Here is a 20,982-nt window from a genome sequence, read left to right as displayed (position 1 = left end):
GAAAAAAACAACAACCTATTTCAAGACCTAACTAGAAAAGAAAGAATTAAGCCTCCATTGCCCCGTTGTTGACATTTTGGTCTGTATAGAGCCGAGACGCACTTTCCATAAAAAGGAAGCACTGTTTATTTTTTCTCATTTGGTCACATGGGGTTATTTTTTTGTGGAGGGGGGGCGAGGTGACCTTTTTGGTGAATCCTAAACTGCCAGCTGGAGCACAGATAAGAAAACGAGGCACAGAGATGGCCAGAATACACATCTTTTATTTGTCAAACAGACAAAATACTTTGATAAAGAGTGAGGAGAAACATCAAAAAAGGCCAAACTGCCAACCACCAACATCCAGCAATTACCGTATATACTCGCATATAAGCCGCACCCTTATAATTGTTGAATTTGACAATTTCCTAAAAGGGAAAATCTTAAGAACTCACTTCTGAGCTATTGTGTCAATCAAAAGCACATCATTTGGGTCAATATCATCAGGAAATAATTCATCTAGTAATGGTTGTTTTTTTTTTTACTGCAAAACAGAAAATAACCAACAAATAGTAAATATTACTTTGCCAACAAAAGAGATTTATAGCAAGTGTTCTTCGCATATAAGCCGTACCTGATTCAGTCATCATTTTACAAATACGGCTTATATGCCAGAAAATACGGTAACCTATGTACTATTTTGTGGTGGACCTGTGTGAGGAAAGCTGTACTCAGTTAAAACATTTCTTGACATATTTAGCGGCTCACCATGTCTGTTTTTCACATTAAGTATTTAGCATCTTATTACTTCAACATATTAATTTCTAAAGTGCAAATTTTTATGTTAAACTCAATCCTACATTTTTATGTTAAATCTAAACAAAAAAAAAAAATCAAATTTGAAACAAGGTGTGGCGCTAAATATGAGAAAATGTCTTTTTTGACCACCTAAATACCAATTAGGCATTTTTTTCTTCTTCATATTGTCATCTGTGGTTGGCAGGCTAGTTTGCTAATATCAATTTTTCTTACATACTAAACAAAAAAAGGCAAATAGCACTCTATTGCCAAAGTACGCTACCATTAAGAAAACACTAGAGAGGCAAAAATGGAGGTTTTTGAAGGCGCTCCCAAACTATTTAAAAAAAAAACGCAAAGCTTTTAACAAAGGCGGCGTGGGAAGGCAGCTGGGCTTTCTTTAATTTCATGGTAGCGTGAGGTTTTGCACCATCGGACGGGTTACACAAACATGCAGGCACAACGTCATGCACGTGGAATGTTTTCATACTTGACAATTGCACACAAAATGTCCAATGGGCTTTCCGGTGGAATCACTAATCATTTTTAGGGCAAAAAATAAAGCGGCCCGGCCCAACGTGACATGTAGTAGTTGGCATGAATGTGGCCCGCCAATCAAACGATTTCGATTTAGCTTTCTCCAGATCAAATGGATTGGACAAACGCCATCAATGGCAGTGAAAGACGACCGTGCGGGTTGGTCCCACGCTCACCCGCACATTCCCGGCTCACGCCTCCTCGGAATCTTGGGTTTTTTGGCAGGGCAGGAAAGGAAGGTCCTCGGAGTCAGCCATCTTTAGTACGCGACGATCCAGGTCCAGGCAACACTGCAGAAGGTGAGCAGGATGGCATTTTGTGGCTTTTTTTAACTTGTATTTATTTAATGTTGTCTTCATCTTACTTTGAGTTGAAGTAGCGTGTGCAAACCCAGGCTCAGCTCGGGCGTCTCGTCCTCTGGAAAAGATTTAATCATCACTTGTCAACATTTTTCCTCAAATAACTGACGTCTTTAGGAACAAAATTCCAGATTTCAGGATGGAACTAAAGCAGGGGTGGGCAAACTTTTGGGCCGGGTCAGCACAAGATTTGATACATATAAAAAAGTGCATCCGTTAGCAGTACATATGAAACAGAAACAGAAAAAAAGGACTCAAGTATTAAGATACTCATCATTCAAGTAAAAAGTATAAAGTACTACAAAGTAAAGTAAAAGGGAATGTATTAAGAAATATGAAAATGTCATTTCAAAAAAGATAGAGGGGCTGTAAAACAGGAAAAACAAATAAGAATGGACACAGCTACTGTGCCATCTTGGAAAAAAATACTTAATTTGGCCGTAGTTTGTATGTATGACCTAAAACCATTGACATCTTTTATATTTTTGGCAAAAATTGCAATCTAGCACAATTTATCCCAAAAAATCATGCAAAATTGTTATGTTGTTGTTGTCCTTTTAGTACCTTGGAGCAAAGCTGAGCACTGGAAGGTCCTGGAACCCAACTGAAGCTGGAGACCGCTCACCAGGCTGCTGTTTTCCTGACTGGTCGCTGAGAGGCTGCGGGCAAACCAGACAGGGGCGGGAGGGGATCAGTTCCAAGTGGACCTACCTTAACCTCTGCCAGGTAAGAAATGCCATCCTTACCCGAGCCTTTGACAACAAGATGGCGAGATGTGGTTATGCGCGCTCCTGGTATTTAAAGACACTTTCAACTCACTATCACGACACTGCAAAAAAAGACACAAAATGGAGGTTCAACAAAGGCTGTATTTTTTTCTCCCTTTTATTGTTTTGATGTGTTGGAGCTCTGTGGTTGTGTGCAGAGTAGCTTATCAGCTACCCCGCAAAGCCTCAGGGTTTTTTATTCCTTCTTTTTTCTCGGCCTCGCGCTCTCTTTTCTCACCGAGAAGTTTAAAAATAGACGGCGGCGAGATATGAGTACCAATGGAGCACTCGGAGAAAAAGGACAAAGGACGATGCTGATGCTGTTACAGATTTTGAAAAATACTTATTTTGTCACAGTTTTCATTCTATTTTTTTTTTGTTGGTAGTTCTATTTTTTAACCTCTTGATTGCCATTTGTTAGGTTGTTTTTTTTTAGTTATCTGTAATGTAAATGCACACATATATAATAGTATCCCAGAATAACCCTAACACCATTGACGGAGTTAGACATTTAGTTCATTTAGACCTGGAGTCCAAATGAATTGTACCGTATTTTCACGACTATAAGGCGCCTTATATACCAGTGCGCCTTATGTATGGAAAAAGTTTCAAAATATGTCATTCATTGAAGGTGCGCCTTATAATCCAGTGAGCCCTATAGTCATGAAAATACCTAGTCAAAAGTGTCCTAGTCAAAATGGATGAAAAGCCCGTTACTTTCGGTAGACAAAAATGGCGTTTGGTCTACCTGGCAATTAACGAGCAGCGCAGTCAGGTCGGGGGTTTCGACGGCGTCGTCCGCTAGACTCCCCTCGCCGTCCTCGTTGTCCTTGGCTCCGTCGTCGGCCAACGGTGAGCGCACCCGTGCTGCCGAATCACGGGCCTCGCCTCGCAGCCGCGTGACGTTGCCCTCCAGGAGGCGGCGCTGCACCACGCTGTGGGGTTGCTTTTTGCCAACAACACATTCTCGTCATCATGCATGTTCTCGTCTCTTTCCAGTGTCCATTTGCCATGAAGCCTGGCGCCAACATGACCCCGGGGATTGACCAACGTGACAACGGGGGTCCGCTATTGGCTGGCATTGACGGTAACAGCAAGAGAAGACATTGTCTGCTTGGCTGAGCGCCAAAAAGTCAACAGACTTGCCTTGGCTTCATTTTTTGATCCTTCCAATCCAATCCAAGAGCCCAAAAGTAAACAAGTGAGTCATCTACGAGCATTATTTGCTGCTAACTAAATCAAATATGTATAAAATTGTGGTATTCATTGGATCCAAGCATTTTGAATTGGATGGAACAGTGGTAATATCAGCAAATATTGAGTAAGAATGAAAAATCTCGAAATATACGAGAGAGAGAGAGTTTAATATCAAAGTACTGTTTAATATCTAAGTACTGTTTAATATCTAAGTGCTATTTCATATCGAAGTGCTGTTTAATATCGAAGTACTGTTTAATATCTGAGTACTGTTTAATATCGAAGTACTGTTTAATATCTAAGTATTGTTTACTATCTAAATGCTGTTTCATATCTAAGTACTGTTTAATATCTGAGTACTTTTGAAACCAGCTCTCAAAATTATATTCAAGAGAGAGTATAATATCTAAATATCTAGTGTTTTCAACAGTACTTCGATATTAAACAGTACTTCGATATGAAAAAGTACTTAGATATTAAGCAGCACTTCGATACTAAACTCTCTCTCATGAATCTAATTTTGAGAGCTGGCTTCAACAGTAAACTCTCTGTCACCATTTGACCGGCGACCAAAAGGGACCAAAAAACGAGCGACCAAACTTCCCAGCACCCTGGACAGCTCTCTAATAATAGCACAAGTGCACGCTTCTGGACTCTATCACTCCAGCTAATTACCACCGTGCATCAGCCTCCAGCCAGTCACATGACCTTTTTGACGACCTCCTTCCTACTTCCCCGCAGAGTAGGCGCCCCGCGTCGGCTTTACATCTACCGGTTCCCGTACAGCTGTCACTTTAATACTTTTTCACCGTGGCGTACGGTACCTAATATAGTGGCTACAGCGCGACCCTGCCTCTAACCTCCTAACGTAATTTGCGGTGACGGTGGCGTGGCAGACCGCGAACAGGCAAGCACGGAGCTTCAAATTGAATTGGCTTTATAAATCCAATTTGTCTGCAGAGGAAAACACCTCAAAAAAAGACTATCTGTGCCGAGATGCTATTTGTCGGGCTTGTTTTTGTCGACTATTCTTAGCCCAGCGTCTTCCCGCTAAACATCCACTCAGATGCTCTAATGATAATCATGAAGGGAGCATTTAAAGCCTTTGTATTTTAATGGGTGCCAGCTTTATTGCAAGTCCTGTTTCTGCTGCTAGGAAAAAATAGCCTTAACATTTGGAGATGAATATAAAACACCGGTGGTGGGGGGAGGATTAAGAAAACTGTGCACCAGCTGTCTGAGATAGGCGTCTCTTATGGACGCCATGTTTATTTAGATTCACCATTGAAGTGGGAGGGTTGGCAGACCCAGCCTTCCAGTTCAAATGGACCAAAGTTTACGACAGATAAACTCTGAAAATGATCCCAATGTTAGCATGGTTTTAACCTTGGCTACACTACTATTTGTTTTTCTGCATTTTTTTTTTGTTTGGAAAGCAAACTTGCTTTGCTATTTAGCCCCAAAGTGAAGTCGGTAAAAGAAATGGAAGTGTTTATGGGCTTGTTGTAAGTCCTGATAAATCATTTTTTTGTCATTGGATGTGTTTTTGATGGACAATTTCCATTCCACAACAAATGACAGATTGTAACAGTCGGGTAGCGTATTGTAATGGGTGACTAGCTTCTTCAATTCATCCAAATTAACTATATTTTTGCCATACAGAGCTCGATTGGTCATATTTCAAAATTCCCTTTCCTCGACAGTCCCTTTTTTCTGCTGCGTTTTGAGATTTCAAGAAAAGTAACCGGTGCAAATGTGTTAATGGGTATCATGCTGACATACTTAGGCTTTTTAACAGCAATTTCATGATTTTTGGGACAAAACGATCTTCCAAATAGATTGAATTCAATGCTTTCCAACTGATATATTGATCATTTGAATATTTTTGTTGCTAAAACATTCAGGACAATTGAATATGAATGATTCTTTTCAACAAAACAATGATATGATTGGACCATTTGCACATTTTATTTTTCTAATGATGCTCATTTTTGGTTCTGCTTCTGACGGTATTATTCATTTGCCCATCCCACTCCGAAAATGGATTGAACATGACACGCAATCGTTACTATTGACATTAAAGTGTGTGGAAAATAGAGTCAACCCTGCATGGGGTCACTCATTAGCTGCCATTGACAGTGCTCCATGTCCAATCAATGTTTGTCTGGAACCTGGCAAAGACTTTTTTTTGTATATGGCCGTCAGCGTCACTCAAAAAACGAGTCGAGTGTCCATTTGTGGGACTCACCAGGTCTTTGGACGTCCCCAGTCTCTTGAGGCCGTCCAGGGGAAGCAGGTCAGCCGAGTCCTTGTGCGTAAACTGAGTGGCCTGCTTGAGCCGGCGTTGCTGATGCTGGATGGCTTTATCACGGATGGCCAGATCGCCTTTCTTGGCTTCGCTCATGGTACAAAAACCCCCCACCCCAGCCCTAAAAAAAAAAATGCTAACTAACCCCTTCCCTGAGAAATTGCATAAACTGCGTCGATTTCACGCGTCGCTCCCGGATGTGGATCTGGCTGGGATGAGCATCCTCCTGTGTGTTTTCCCCGTGAGCGGATTCCCCTCCCTCCCTCATTGCCTCCCTCCCTCCCTCCATCATTGCCTGCCTCCCTATGTATGAATTGTTGAGTCCTTGTGAAGGTTAAATTCAGTTGAGTTCAATGCTGGTATTTGTTGCCATCTCTGGGCTAACTGGTTACATTACAAGTGGATTTAGCTTTGTTTTTTTTTTTCTTTCTTTCCAAGATTACCGTATTTTCACGACTATAAGGCGCACCCTCAATGAATGACATTTTTCCATATATAAGGCGCACTGTATTATAAGGCGCACTGTCTATTTTGGAGAAAATGTAAGACTTTTAAGTGTGCCTTATAGTGGTGAAAATAGGGTAATTGCTATTGACTTCCAGGTATGAAGCACTCACTACTTTACAGTCACCTCTAGAGCCAGCCATTGTTGATGTTTTGGATTTTTTTTGTATAAAATCTTGCAGTGGGGGAGGAGCTATTTGATGGAAGATTTTGTAAACTAAGATGGCATCTGCATAGTCTAGCCAGAATGTTCAACTTGTTGTTTATGTCATTGAGCCTAGTCCCGTCTTGTTTGGTGGCAAGTTTGACTTTGATTTTGTTGCGAGCTCTTCCTTTTTTCTGGCTTTCTTTCGTATTTTTTTCTGCACTTTCGCCGCCTGGCGGTACAAGGTAAACATTACCCCACCAGGTTTGTTTTTTTTTCTTAATTCGCTGCTTCTTTACATTCATAAAACGACTCCAACCGATTAAGAATAGCGTGGTTAAAGCAAGCCATTCTTGGATGCGATTTCAAGATGGGTAACATTTAAGTGAGATGATGCTCTTTTAATTTGATAGCAGGAAATGTCATCTCCTTTCCGCATGGTTTGACGTTTGCATGTGCAAAAAGACAGCCGCGCGTCATTGATGCGCACGCCCCAACCGAATCGACGCTCGGTGGAGCGGGCTGTCCGCTCTTCATAGTCCGATTGAAGGGATGTCGGACCCGGCTTGGGTCGCGCGGTCCAACCGCTGCTCGACGGTAGTGCTCGTCGTCATCGCCGCTCTCGGGGCAACCTGCGTGGACGCCACGCTACCGCCGTGCGATGAGGTGAGCTCAGTCAAGCACTATTACGTGTACATCCTTGCTAAATATCATTTATGACTTATGTTCCTGATTTGCGCCTGATTGGAGTGAATCAGGGATGATTGACATCCTGGTCCTTATTGGCAAAGCAGTCATTCAATGTACAATTTCAAAGAGCTGGATTTGGTAGTACTCAACTCCAGGTGTTGCTTTTTTTAGTCGCCAAGAATAATCCCCTGTGCAGAAGTTGCGTAAAACAGGAGTCACAATAACATGTGCATTTCAGAGGACATACTTCAGACCCAACATCCCCCCCAAAATGATGTCCTCGCATCAGTCACCATGGCAACCACTGGTATGAGTCACCCGGGAGATGGGGAGACTGTTCCTCGGATCCTTATCGCTTTCCCCCCGTGGTAAACGCTGTTTGTATTGTCTAGGATGGCTTGTGGCAGGCCGCTTTTCTGCCTGAATGAAAAGAGGAATATAGATTTGTTGCATCGGGATTAGGACGGAATGCACATAGAACATTTTCGGGAAAATGTCTGACAATGTCGGTCAGTATTCTAATAATAATAATACTAATCGGACATAGGCCCTGTCGTCATCATCAACAACAAAAAGCCTAATTGTCATCAGAAGTCAAAAATAGTGAGCACAATGAGATTCTTTTACGATATGGTTCACCATCAGAGATAGTATTGAGTTAGTAGACAAAAAAAGTGACATCTAAAAAGTCAATCCTATCTTGTTTTGGCCAAGTGAGTTCACAACACGCCTCGCTGCTCTCATCCTCTCTAGCCCACTAGCGCGCTGCCTGGCAATGGGTTGCCGTGGTGATCAGGGTCAGCACTGCCACTTTGGATCTAGCGTCCATTAACAGTCGATTGTCATCATAAGGGATGTTTTACTCTTGTACCAGATGGACTACTACTTCCAGTACACGGAATGTGACGCCATGGGATCCCGCTGGAGGGTGGCCATACCGCTCAAAGCGGGCAGCTGTTCCGGCTTGCCGCCCCCCAGCCGAGGGACCGATTGCAGTGAGTGTCCGCCCACCCGTGGCTCGTTCTGTCCTGACCCGCCGCCATTGTCTTTGATTGAAAGATGATTCCGGATTATTCTCTTTTCAGGCTTCTCCTGCTCGGCCGGGAAGTATCTGGACATGAGCACGCAGTCGTGTACGCCATGCGCGGCGGGCTCCTACTCGCTGGGCAGCGGTCTACGCTTCGACCAATGGGACGCGCTCCCCACTGGGTTCCTCAGCATCGGGAGCTTCCTCAACGCCAGACCTCCAGACGGCAATTTCCAAGCGTGTAATAAGTACGGTAATGTCGTTGCATACCCGCCCGGCGCCAAGTTTTGCTTGGATTTACCTGCATTTTTTGTTTGGGACGGCGCAGCTCCACGTGGACGCCAAGAGGTGTGTATTTGGAGTCCAACCGGGACGAGTGCACGGTGTCCTTAGTGTACGTGGTCCACTTGGAGAAGCAAGGTTCGGTTTCCTTCACCTACCAGTACCCGGATAACAACATCTTCTTTGAGTTCTACGTGAGCGACAACGTCTATCTGCGACCACCGCCTTCACTAAGAGGGTTTTTCAGAGTTCGACTCGTCTTTGTCTTCAGGTCCAGAACGAGCAGTGCCAGGAGATGAGCCAGAGTGAAGAGCAAAGGTGGATAAAGGTTACCGGGAACGGAGAATGGGGAACGCACACGGTCAGTGCAAATGCTTTTACACGCAACTCTCAACGTGCTACGTATTCCCGCATCTTACGCAGACTTGTTGTATGTAGATCAACCTGTGGGCAGGTACCAACATCCTCTACTGGAGAACCACGGGTATTCTAGTGGGCGGGAAGATGGTCAAAGCCGTGCTACTGAAGGACATTGAAATTGAAGGTAAAACGTGTGGAAGACATGCGGGGGAGGCCCATTGACTTAATGCAACTTTTGTGTACTTTAGGTGTAGCCTACACCTCCAAGTGTTTCCCCTGCCGACCCGGCTGGTTCAGCACCAGCGCCGGCTCGTCGTCCTGCCGCCCCTGCCCAACCGACACATTCTCCCGCAAGAAAGCCACTTCTTGTGCACCCTGCCCGGAAAACCACTACTCACGTAAGTGCCTTCATGTGAACTTATTGGCCACCGTCGACATAGACACAAATAACCCTTGACCTAACTCTAACCTTAACCCCAAACCCCACTATATAAATATAGTGCGTCAGCAAGCAATGTACCGTATTTTCACGACTATAAGGCGCACTTAAAAGTCTTAAATTTTCTCCAAAATACACAGTGCGCCTTATAATCCAGTGCGCCTTATATATGGAAAAAATGTCATTCATTGAGGGTGCGCCTTATAATGCGGTGCGCCTTATAGTCGTGAAAATACGGTACCCAGAGAGTTAAGCTATCAGCGTCATACAGCGACATCTACAGAATCTTGAATTTAGTGCATAATGATTGGGCACCCCATCCATTTTGGAGAAAGTTTTAGACTTTTAAGTGCACCCTGTTTGATTAAATATTGTTTTTTTCTTTTTTGTTGTTGTTTTACCTGGCTCAGTTGAAGGATGGGCCGAGTGCAAGGTGAGGCCACCATGCTCAGAGCGGGACTACTTTCAAATCCACACGCCTTGCGACAGTGAAGGCAAGGTCAGTTAATACACACATGTGTACTTTTTATTCCCCTTCCTCGTTCCTCATAAAGGTTTTTAATTCAAATACTGGTTTGGCAATGGTAGGTAATTATGTGTCATGTCAAGTGAGCATTGTTGTTTTTTTCTCAGACGCGGGCTGTGTATCTCTGGGTGGAACCCAAGATCTGCGAGGAGAACTCCACTGACGCCGTGGCATTGCCCCCACCAGAAGCGAAGGAGGCGTGCCCGCCGTGCAACCCGGGTTTCTTCAACAGCAACGACTCTACCTGCTCGCCCTGCCCGCCCGGAATGCGCTCAGATGGAACTTACGGTACAAATGAGCAGGGATGTCAATTCAGTCAAGGCATGTTGTTGAACCGGTTGATCCCGAAGAAGAAGAAGAAGAAGTTGTTCTCTGTGGGTCAGGGGTCAATGATCAAAGTAACCCTTTAGGGACCAACGTATCATTTTTGAGACATGACTTTTGAGCATCGTGATTTTTTTTCGGATAAAAAGGGGATTATCGTAGTCATGATACAAATTTATGAGAAGGACGCCTAAAGGCAAAAGCTTAGTGCTGAAAGATTTATTTTCTCTTAGATATTAAACTCTCTCCCATGAATATATTTTTTAAAAGAGTTTAATATCTAAGAGAGAAAGTTTCATATCTAAGTGACTCTTAGATATTAAACTCTCTCTCTCTTAGATATCAAACTCTTAAAGATAGAGAGTTTAATATCTAAGTACTGTTTAATATAATATCTAAGTCCATTTGGTGAGCCTTTTGCGTTTTCTTGCAGCCTGCACGGCGTGCCCTTCCGGGACAGAGCCCGTTTTGGGCTATGACTACAGATGGTGGAATGTCCTTCCGGCCAACATGAAGACATCTTGCTTCAACGTAGGGAATTCCAAATGCGACAGCATGAACGGTGAGTGCTCCAATGGCCTTGCTGATGGAAGCCCAGCTCCTCGTTGTTTTGTAATATGGTGTGTCGTCATCACGCAGGTTGGGAAGTGGCCGGCGACCACGTCCGCAGCGGAGCGGGTTCTTCTGACAATGACTATCTCATCCTCAGCCTGCACGTGCCTGGATTTAAGTAAGATGATGATGTAACATTTTGATCAGTGGACGATAGATAGCGTGACAAAGTGTCTGTCGGTTGCAGGGTGCCGGCCTCGCTATCGGGCATGAGCGGCGGTGAGGTGGGGCAGGTTACCTTTGAGTTTGAGACGGACTGCAGCGGCGACTGCGAGTTCTACTTCATGATGGTGAGCAGGGAAAAAAATGGCGCTGTTGATTTTCACCTGGCGAAGTAACGGCTTTGCTTGGCAGGACGTACGCAGTAAGAGCACCACGGTGGTAGAGTCGTGGCAAGGCAGCAAAAGCCGACAATCGTATTCCCACAGCCTGAGCAGAAATGACTCGGTCACCTTCACGTGGGCCTTCCAGAGGACCAGCAACGCTCAGGAAGTAAGTTCACAATCAAATACTAATAAGGTAGGATACCTTATGACCTTTTTATCTTTGTTCATGGCAAATGTCTTTTGTATTCCCTCACGTCGCGTGACCAGACGTTTGGTCGCCAGTCAAATGTACTTAGATATTAAACTCTCTCTCATGAATAGAATTTTGATGGCTGGTTTCAACAGTACTTAGATATGAAGCAGTACTTAGATATTAAACAGTGCTTAGATATGAAACAGTACTTAGATATTGAACAGTACTTAGATAGTAAACAGTGCTTAGATAGTAAACAGTACTTAGATAGTAAACAGTACTTAGATAGTAAGCAATACTTAGATAGTAAACAGTACTTAGATATTAAACAGTACTTAGATATTAAACCGTACTTAGATAGTAAACAGTACTTATATATTAAACAGTACTTAGATAGTAAACAGTACTTAGATATTAAACAATACTTCGATATTAAACAGTACTTCGATATTAAACTCTCTCTCATGAATATAATTTTGAGAGTTGGCTTCAACAGTAAACTCATCACATTGACAGACATCAATTGTCGCTACTTTTTTCCTAGGTACGTCGCTTGGTGTCTGACTACGCCAAGGTCTTCACCATCCACGTGACCAACGTCTTAGAAGGCGTGGCCTCGGGATGCCGGGCGTGTGCACTGGTTCCAGAGAATTCGCAACAGGCCAGCTCCTCCTGCGTGCCGTGCCCACCGGGCTTCTACATCCATGGCGAGAGTAACCGTTGCCGGGAGTGCCCCCCTGGCACGCGCCTGGCGGGACGCCACACCTACGGCCTGGAGGCGTGCCTGGCGTGCGGGCCCGCCGCTGTCAGCGACAAGGTGACTTCATTATTTGATCTATTAACCCTAAAAACACATCCCAATAAAAACCCTCCAAAATGGGTGTCGTCAACCAGGAGCATTCTCGATGCTACAGCGACTGCTCCTTTTTGCACACGCGCGACAATCGCACGCTAACCTATGACCTTGGCGCGCTGAGTGACGTCGCCACCCTGGCGCTCAACCCCAGCTTCACCACCAAAGGTACCAAGTACCTTCATCTCTTCAACATCAGCCTGTGTGGACACCAGGTAATAACACCTCCACGTGCTCGGACGTTTGGTCGCTGGTGTTTTGGTCGCCGGTCAAATGGTGACAGAGTGTTTAATATCTAAGTACTGTTTAATGTCTAAGTACTGTTGAAACCAGCTCTCAAAATTATATTCATGAGAAAGAGTTTAATATCTAAGTACTGTTTCATATCGAAGTACTGTTTCATATCGAAGTACTGTTTCATATCGAAGTACTGTTTCATATCGAAGTACTGTTTCATATCGAAGTACTGTTTCATATCGAAGTACTGTTTCATATCTAAGTACTGTTTAATATCTAAGTACTGTTTAATATCTAAGTACTGTTGAAGCGAGCTCTCAAAATTATATTCATGAGAGAGAGTCTAATATCTAAGTACCATTAAATATCTAAGTACATTTGACCAGCGACCAAAAGACCGGTGACCAAAAGACCAGCGACCAAACGTTGGGAAATGATTTATTTTGCGTAACTGCGACGGGGCACGCAGGGTAGGAAAGCGGCGACATGCAGAAACAACCTGACCGACTTTGGCGCCGCATTGGACAAAGACCAGCGAGGAGGCGGCGACATCCCGGCCGAGGGATTCCTCTGCCAATCCACCATCATCCCGGCCGATGGACACGGTTTCCGGATGCCCATTTCCTCCCAGTCCGTGGTCCTGGCCGACATGTTCCTCGGTACGCCCGTTTTTCAGAGGGTTTTGCGGGAAGCACCAAGTCACCCTTGCTTTTTTTTCTCCTCCCAGGCGCCACGGTGGAGCGCTTTCTCGACGGTGTGAGCGTCAATGCCGAGCTCTTCCCGCTGAACCCCAACCATTTTCCAGATATTAATTTCTACTACAGGTAGACATGTCCTAAAAACTCATGTTTGTCCACTTTCCAAACATTTATTTGAATTTTTCATGTTCCAGGTCAACACAGGCGACATCTTCCTGCGATCAAGGCCGCAGTTCCGTCATCGTCGTTCGCTGTGATCCCCAAAAATCGGAACGTGGGCAGATCTCTGTGCCCAGGTCAGACAATTATGATAAATATCATGGCAAAAGTGCAAAAACATTGAGGACAAAACAGGATTTTTGGGAAAATATTTTATGAACTTGCTAGCCATTTGTAACAACAGACCAGGGGTGGGAAAACTTTTGGGCCCGGGGCCCACATTGACTTTAAAGATTTGTCAGACGGGCCGGGTCAGCACAAGATTCGATACATATAAAAAAGTGCATCTGTTAACAGTACATATGAAACAAACAGAACAAAAAGGACTAAAGAATTAACATACTCATCATTAAAAGTATAAAGTACAAAGTCAAGTCAAAAGGAATGTATTAAGAAATATTAAAATGTAATTTTAAAAAAAGATAGAAGGTCTGTAAAACAAGAAAAAAAATACAAGTAGACAGAGCCATCTTGGGGTAAAAAAATAAAAAATTGGACGTCGGCGGGCCGGATTAAAAAGCCTAACGGGCCATATGTGGCCCGTGGGCCGTAGTTTGCCCATCCTGCAATAGACCAATGTTTCCTAACCAGTGTGCTGATTAGTAACTTGCCAAAAAGTCATACATTGCAATACATTGGTACCTCTACTTACAAAATGAATTGGCTCGTAACTTGGATCAGGCTGGAACGTTCAATGCTTTTTGTTGTTATTTTTCTAGCTCATGCCCAGCAGGGACATGTGACGGCTGCACCTTCCACTTCCTATGGGAAAGTGCTAGTGCCTGCCCGCTCTGCACCAAGGACGACTATCACCAGCTGGACGGCGCCTGCAAGGGTGGCATCCAGGTAGGCCCTCAACCGCGCCCAATAACATCCCCTTCTTTGACCGTGCCTATCTCCAGGAAACCTTTTACCTGTGGAACGAGCCAAGGCTGTGCGTCAAAGGTGTCACGCTTCCTCCCAGAAGATCCGCTCCTTGCGCCTCGGTGGCGCTGTGGCTTAAGGTGTTCGCCGGCGTGGGCGCCTTCTTGGCCGTGCTGTTGGTTACCATCACCTACTCCTTTTGGAAGAAGAACAAGAGGTCATTTATTGGTTTATACAAAGCTATGGGCAACCTACGGACTGCGGGCCACATTAGGACCGTTAGGGTTTTTAATCTGGCCCGCCGACGTGGTCCAAATATTTTTTTTCCAAGATGGCGCCGTCACGCGGAAGCCAGTGGTAGTAGCTCTGTCCACTCTTATTTGTTTTTCGTCTTTTACAGCCCTTGTATCTTTTTTTAAATGACATTTTAATATTTCTTAATACATTCCTTTTTACTTTACTTTGTAGTACTTTATACGTTTGACTTGAATGATGAGTATGTTAATACTTGAGTCCGTTTTTTCTGTTGATGTTTCATATGTACTGTTAACAGATGCACTTTTTTAGTTGTATCGTATCTTGTGTGGACCCGGCTCATCTGTCACATTTTTAAAGTATACTTTCTTCCTCCCGCCCGCCAGGTTGGAGTACAAATATTCCCGTCTGGTGATGTCAGCCAACAAGGAGTGCGAGCTGCCCGTCGCCGACAGTTGCGGCCTTGACGAGGGAGAGGACCCCGACGATGACGACGATGGCGCTTACACTCGGAAACCTTCGCTGCTGGGGAAGCTTCGGGCTATGGCTAAGAAGGTGCAGTAAATTCTGTCTAAAATATCGGCGACCAAACGTCCGAGCAGCATTTGGATCATACACATTTTTACACTGCACATGTCTTTCAGCACGAAGGAGGTGACAGCAGTGAGTCTGTGCAGCTCAACAGCTCTGAGGCAGACCACTGGGTGCTGGGATAGAATTTGGCCAGGATGGAATCTACTACTGCCTGCCTTTGACAGAAATAGACGTCCAATCTATTTGGTCGATGGCAGTAAAAACATGCTCATGCTGGGGGTGTGGCTTTACTATGTCTTTTGTACATTTTTTTGATTGAAGGTTGTTTATCTATATCGGTGTTATTTATTAACGTTGAAGAAAGTCATTTTGTTTGTTTGTTTTTAATGGATAAGTTTGTATTTTGTCATTTAACTGCAGTACTGTGCTCGACCACTGTGCTGTTCAGGCAGTGTTGCAAACGAGGAATCAGAGAAGGGGCACATTTTACTATATAAAATAAAAAATACATTGCAGTACATTTGTTTTAATGGTGTTTCGAAAAAAACACAAAAGATGCACTTGTATTAAAAAAAGAAAAGTAAAAGAATCAAGATGTTTCCGGTCGATGTGTTCATCCGCCTCCGAAGAACCTCCTAAAAGTGGGAATGCGCTTCGACCGTCGGTAAAAGTTTGGGAAGCCACATCGTCCATAACCTTTCTTTTTTTCTACTTTAGTACATCAACTTTATCCGAGAAGAAGCATGTCAAAGATGAAAACTGGTCTTCCGTCGACGGAATGATGATCTTCACGTCATAGTTTGGTCAAAAGTATGTACTTGTCATTTTTTTCCTTTATGCGTGTATTTTTCTATCGCACAAAAGTGCGCAAAATCAACAGGTTTAGGAGGATTTGAAGCATGATTTACTTTTTCTGGCTTGTTATCAATCGATTTGGTGAGGATCGAAATGTAAGTAGGCGTGCAAATGTTCATTTTTTTAAAGCGATGTTGGATTTTAAAGCTCACTTTTGTTTAAGGCTCAGTTGACGCGGTGGTGACGTCATGCGCCAAGTTTGTTTTGAGTTGGAGAAAAATGTACTATAGATTGGATTAACATGGATAATATTGCTTTTCCAGCTTTAACTGTGTGTTAACTTGCATCACTGGCAAGGATCGCCCTATCACAATCCAAAAAGTCAGCCATTTTATGCATGTAAATAATTCTGTCATTGTTTTTGTTTTTCCAGGGCATCTTCAACATCTTTGTCATTGTATTCAACTGGTAAGTTATTTTCATTTTGCTATATACATTTACATTTGACATATTTACTAGGGATGTCCACAATAAAAGTAAACAAGGACAAAAAAACAAAAATGTGTGTTGAACTTGGCAATATTCTGAAAAAGAAGGAGATTACATCGGGTGAATTAGATTTTTCAATATTTGTTCATAGCTAAAAAAAAAAAAATCAAGATGCAGAATAATTTTATCAATAGTAGCAAAATTCATTGTATTTGGCATTAGAAGATTGAATTGCATTGAAGGATTTAATTGTAATCATAAAAGTGTAATCCAGACTACAACAATCTGGGATTGAGGCAATGCTTTGTCATAATTCTGTTATGTATTAAATGTCCTGTTGCAGATTGTGTTTGTGTCACCATGGCTCGGGGCTGCGTCTGCTGTGTCAAATACATGCTCTTCCTCTTCAATCTTCTCTTCTGGGTAACTCAACGCCTCTCCGGGAATCAAACCCGCGCCTCCAGAAATGAGCGCGAATGTCTTCTTTTTTGCTCCGCAGTTGGGCGGTTGCGGCCTGCTGGGCGTGGGCGTGTGGCTTTCAGTGTCACAGGGAAATTTCGCCACTCTGTCGCCCTCCTTCCCGTCTCTGTCGGCTGCCAACCTCATCGTCATGCTGGGTACGGTCGTCATGGTAACAGGTTTTTTAGGATGCCTGGGAGCCATCAAGGAAAACAAGTGTCTACTGCTCAGCGTGAGTTTCACCGTGCCATCGATTGACCGACATTTGGAACCCTTGGGATGTTAAAAAAAAACAACCAAATTTTCTCCAGTTTTTCATCGTCCTGTTGATCATCCTCTTGGCTGAACTCATCCTCCTCATCCTCTTCTTCGTCTATACCGATAAGGTTGAACGTTTTTTCCATTTTTGACTTGCGATTGTCGTATTTTCAGGACTATAAGGCGCACTTAAAAGTCTGAAATTTTCTCCAAAATAGACAGGGCACCTTATAATCCAGTGTTCTTTATATATGGGAAAAAAATTAAGTGTCATTCATTGGGGGTGCGCCTTATAGTCGTGTAAATACGGTATATAATAATAATTGGTGGCATCTACTCGCAGGTGAGCGAAAGCGCTAGATGCGATTTGAAGGACGGCCTGGTCCTCTACAACACGGACAGCAACACCGGCCTGAGAGATGCGTGGGACGCCATCCAGGAGGAGGTGAGGAGATGTTTTAGTTTTTCACCCAAAAAAATAAGGTCGCTCATGGTGACACGCCCCCTTTTCATAGTGGCGCTGCTGTGGCGTGACGAGCTTCAGCGACTGGCACGTGGCGCTGCAAGTCAACGCCGTTCCCGACAGCTGTTGTCAAACACGCCGTCCCGGTTGTGGACGCAATGCTTCCGACGCCTTCTGGACGCGGGTTAGTCCACCAAAAACAAAGGACAGTTTGAAAAACAGACATTTTCATGTTTTTCTTTTGCTATTTCAGGGCTGCTATGAGAAAGTAGAAGAGTGGCTGGATGACAACAAGCATCTTCTGGGCACCATCGCCATGTGTGTGTTGGTCATACAAGTGAGTGAAACCTAAATGCAGCCCTTTTTGTCATGCGGCACATTTTAACAGCCTGTGTTTGCTGGTAGCTCCTGGGTATGGCTTTCTCCATGACGCTGTACCAGCAGATCCATCGAACAAGCAAGAAGTATCAAGCTTGATTAGGTACATATACAGTAGTGGTCCTTCAATATTAATGTTTTAAAAGTCACACACATAAGGCACAGTGACGCTCAAGTATGGAGATCATAGGCACGTTCCATCTCAGGGTTGCCAGATCACAAAAATCACATACCGATAAAATGATCATTTCAATTCCAGGCTGCGATAAAATAGGAAAATATTTACCTCTGTAGTGGAAAAAAAAGTTGATATACAGTACAGACAGCTAAATATTCTCAAATATGTTTTTAGTATGTGGTAAAAAAAAAAAGAAGCTTGACTGAGTAATCATTTCATAGATAACATTTTTGTAGAAGTCTCCTTGTATGTTTAATAAAAGTATTTTGCTTCTGTACAAATGGGAAAGACTGTAGTTGGTGAGCGACACTTGTGCTAAAAATTAATTCTTAATGTGGCCCGCGGGCCGTAGTTTGCCCACATCTGATTTAACGTCAAACTTGGGCTATTGTCTTCACAAGGGCAATGTCTTGTCGTTGTCGTACACTACGTTGCCCTTGATGACCACGTAGCGGATGAGTTCCTGGTGTCCGCCCAGCTGGTAGATGAGATGCTCCCAGCTGTAGAGCAAAAACACTCAGCATCCTTTTCACGAGCATCCTGGCTTTTGAGCGCTTACTAACCGGGGGGCTTTGACCAGTAGCAGGTCGCCGTCCTTTCCCACTTCTAGCGAGCCGTGTGTGTGCGAGTGTCCCAGGGCGTAGGCGCCGTTGATGGTGGCCGCGGCTAAGGCTTCGGGCATGGACATGCCCATGTTAACGCAGGCCAAGTGCATGACCAGGGGCTGGAAAAATGGGGTGAAAATTTAGATTTTCCGACGTGATAGTTGATTGGTTTGCTCATGGGTTGAATGGAGGAATGGCGGCAACCTCACCATAGAGCAACAGTACGCGTTAGGGTTGAAGTCGCTACCCAGTGCCACGATGACGCCCGCGTCCAGCATGGCTCGCGCCCGCGGTTGGCGAAGCCTAGCCAGACGGAGGATTAAAATAGACTTATGCAAGATGCGTTCAGTTTCTCATACTGGGGTTACCGAAGGATGTAGGCTGTCGTGGGTAGCAGGACCGCGGCCGTCTTGGCCCGTGCCATGGCGGCGATGCCTTCGTCTGACACTTCCTCCAGGTGGCTGACGGCCAAGGCGCCCAGCTCGGCCCCCAGCTACAAAACAAAATTTGGCCTGACGCACGTACTTCGATATTAAATAGTACTTCGATATTTAACAGTACTTCGAGATCAAACAGTACTTAGATATTAAACTCTCTGTCATTTACTGGCGACCAAACGTCCAAGCACGCCCATAGACTGACCAAACGACGACTACCTCGGCGGCCTTGACGGGGTGGAGCTCGTCGCCATGGAAATTGACACGGAGTCCCATCTTCATGCCCGCCCGTAGGATGGTGCGCGTGGACGGCACATCGAAAACGCCTTTCTCGCAGAAGACGTCGATGTTGTCCACGCGCAGGGTCCCGACTGCCATGCGCTCCTTCAGCGCTGGGAGTTGAACCTCCAGGATGTCACGTGTGGCTTCCTCCATACTCTTCCCTCTTAGCAAGAAGTGGAAATAAGAACATTTGATCTTTGGCCATAATGACTTTCTCTTTGGGGACCTACTTGGGTACAGCATGAGCACCACAGTAGGTGGAGGAGATGTTGATGGGTAGCATGAGGCGTGCTTGCTCCGTCACCTCCAGCATCTTCAGCTCGGTGGACAACTCCAGGCCGTAGCCGCTCTTCACCTCCACCAGGGTGGTCCCGGCCCGCTGCATGCGCTCCAGACGGCCTTTCAAAGATGCCAAAAGTTCCCCAGCATTTGCTGCCCGTGTGTGCTCCACCGTGAAGTGGATGCCACCTCCGGCGCGATGCACGTCCATGTAAGTGGCGCCATCCAGCTGTTGAGAAGATTGACAAAGAGGCCTCAAATGTGAGTATTTGGTCAATTTTATAGTCTAAAGCAGGGGTAGGGAACCTGTAGCTCGGGAGCCATGTATGGCTCTTTTGATAGGTGCATATGGCTTTCCACTAACATGAGAGGTAAAATATACAAATTGCTGGTTAAAGAAGTCATTCAAATGCACCAATAGTAGCAACACTGGCTTTAAAACTAGCTCTAGCACCACTTTAATCCTAATTTTGTTTTTCATTACTCTTTCACATGCATAATCTCATTGTATTAATTGATTCGCAACAGCATAACAATGTTGTCAATAGAATTAGGAGACTTTTTGTACTTTAGAAGTGGTGAAATGACCAAAAAAACACATTTTCCTATATTTTGACTTTTCAATTGTGAAAATGGCTCTCAAGAAATAACATTATAAAATGTCAATTGTTTTATGCCTCTCTTTGTAGAAAAAGGTTCCCGACCCCTGGTCTAAAGTGTCTGGAATGTACCTTCATGGCGAACTCGTGGACGCGATCACCGGCCCAGTTGGGATGCGTGTGAGCATCCACCAAACCTGTTGTCATGATCATATTTTAGAAATGATTGACAGGTGGGATGTTGGACACTCACCAGGTAGGACACACATTCCTGTGGCGTCGATCACATGTTCAAAAGAAGCACGGGAAAACTGAGATCTGATGGTGTCGCTGGGACCCACTGCTTTGATTAACCCATTGCTGACCAGAAATACAAATTAGACCACCCAACACTACCAGATGTATTTATTTTTTAATGACTAGCCCACCCACCTTCCAATGACCACGCTTCCATTTTTGATGATGTGAATGTTGATGCCATTCTCTCCTTTTGTCAGGTATTCTTCTCCATTGTTGCAAACTACCACCAACTGTTCAGCATTCTGCACTAAAAGTCTAAAAGTGACTGCTGACATCTTCTCTACTTGTTTGGCTTTAACGCGTCATTGAGCAAATGCACTTCTATTCCTTCTTTCCCCCCAACAAATATTTGCAAAGCAGAGTTTAAAGTGCACAAGAGGTGGAGTTTACCCCCCTAAAAAAACAGGTAAGACATTAATTAACTCAG

At 44.3% G+C, this 20,982-nt stretch overlaps 4 protein-coding genes across 7 annotated transcripts; 2 read left to right on the top strand and 2 right to left on the bottom strand.

Annotated features, from left to right (window-relative positions):
- Positions 1 to 243: 243 nt before the first annotated feature.
- nrip2 (nuclear receptor interacting protein 2) lies at positions 244 to 6,061 on the bottom strand. The gene is made up of 6 exons (XM_077709373.1): positions 5,886 to 6,061; positions 3,189 to 3,386; positions 2,420 to 2,502; positions 2,238 to 2,332; positions 1,679 to 1,731; positions 244 to 1,604 (listed from the first exon to the last, which is right to left on the bottom strand). Exons 1-6 carry the CDS (start codon positions 6,039 to 6,041, stop codon positions 1,506 to 1,508), a joined length of 684 nt encoding a protein of 227 aa, XP_077565499.1. The 5' UTR covers positions 6,042 to 6,061; the 3' UTR covers positions 244 to 1,505.
- Positions 2,245 to 15,551, top strand: LOC144181080 (endosome/lysosome-associated apoptosis and autophagy regulator family member 2-like). 3 transcript variants are annotated; one of them, XM_077709369.1, is made up of 23 exons: positions 2,245 to 2,399; positions 3,440 to 3,641; positions 8,159 to 8,279; positions 8,370 to 8,559; positions 8,640 to 8,787; positions 8,865 to 8,954; positions 9,032 to 9,137; positions 9,202 to 9,351; positions 9,803 to 9,891; positions 10,026 to 10,206; positions 10,676 to 10,804; positions 10,882 to 10,972; positions 11,042 to 11,144; positions 11,209 to 11,346; positions 11,918 to 12,190; positions 12,268 to 12,441; positions 12,933 to 13,122; positions 13,191 to 13,287; positions 13,356 to 13,457; positions 14,100 to 14,226; positions 14,283 to 14,461; positions 14,886 to 15,054; positions 15,144 to 15,551. In XM_077709369.1, the coding sequence occupies exons 3-23, from the start codon at positions 8,159 to 8,161 to the stop codon at positions 15,213 to 15,215; spliced, it is 2,919 nt and encodes a 972-aa protein (XP_077565495.1). In that variant the 5' UTR covers positions 2,245 to 2,399; positions 3,440 to 3,641; the 3' UTR covers positions 15,216 to 15,551. The 3 variants fall into 3 exon arrangements, with proteins under 3 accessions (XP_077565495.1, XP_077565496.1, XP_077565494.1); XM_077709370.1 differs by lacking the exons at positions 2,245 to 2,399; positions 3,440 to 3,641 and adding an exon at positions 6,738 to 6,839; XM_077709368.1 differs by lacking the exons at positions 2,245 to 2,399; positions 3,440 to 3,641 and adding an exon at positions 6,870 to 7,260.
- A 129-nt stretch (positions 15,552 to 15,680) lies between these two features.
- On the top strand, positions 15,681 to 18,334 carry LOC144181082 (tetraspanin-9-like). 2 transcript variants are annotated; one of them, XM_077709372.1, is made up of 9 exons: positions 15,681 to 15,843; positions 16,262 to 16,296; positions 16,661 to 16,740; positions 16,817 to 17,008; positions 17,088 to 17,162; positions 17,378 to 17,479; positions 17,550 to 17,681; positions 17,751 to 17,834; positions 17,903 to 18,334. In XM_077709372.1, exons 3-9 carry the CDS (start codon positions 16,678 to 16,680, stop codon positions 17,972 to 17,974), a joined length of 720 nt encoding a protein of 239 aa, XP_077565498.1. In that variant the 5' UTR covers positions 15,681 to 15,843; positions 16,262 to 16,296; positions 16,661 to 16,677; the 3' UTR covers positions 17,975 to 18,334. The 2 variants fall into 2 exon arrangements, with proteins under 2 accessions (XP_077565498.1, XP_077565497.1); XM_077709371.1 differs by lacking the exon at positions 15,681 to 15,843 and adding an exon at positions 15,892 to 15,983.
- Positions 18,268 to 20,887, bottom strand: amdhd1 (amidohydrolase domain containing 1). Its single transcript, XM_077709374.1, has 9 exons — positions 20,688 to 20,887; positions 20,509 to 20,615; positions 20,388 to 20,452; positions 19,608 to 19,885; positions 19,315 to 19,540; positions 19,027 to 19,151; positions 18,868 to 18,961; positions 18,617 to 18,777; positions 18,268 to 18,553 (listed from the first exon to the last, which is right to left on the bottom strand). The coding sequence occupies exons 1-9, from the start codon at positions 20,828 to 20,830 to the stop codon at positions 18,448 to 18,450; spliced, it is 1,305 nt and encodes a 434-aa protein (XP_077565500.1). The 5' UTR covers positions 20,831 to 20,887; the 3' UTR covers positions 18,268 to 18,447.
- Between the last annotated feature and the right edge of the window lie 95 nt (positions 20,888 to 20,982).

The sequence above is a fragment of the Stigmatopora nigra genome, chromosome 23 (assembly GCF_051989575.1).
Source record: "Stigmatopora nigra isolate UIUO_SnigA chromosome 23, RoL_Snig_1.1, whole genome shotgun sequence".
NCBI lineage: Eukaryota > Metazoa > Chordata > Actinopteri > Syngnathiformes > Syngnathidae > Stigmatopora > Stigmatopora nigra.
This window is presented reverse-complemented; position numbering and strand designations above follow the sequence as displayed.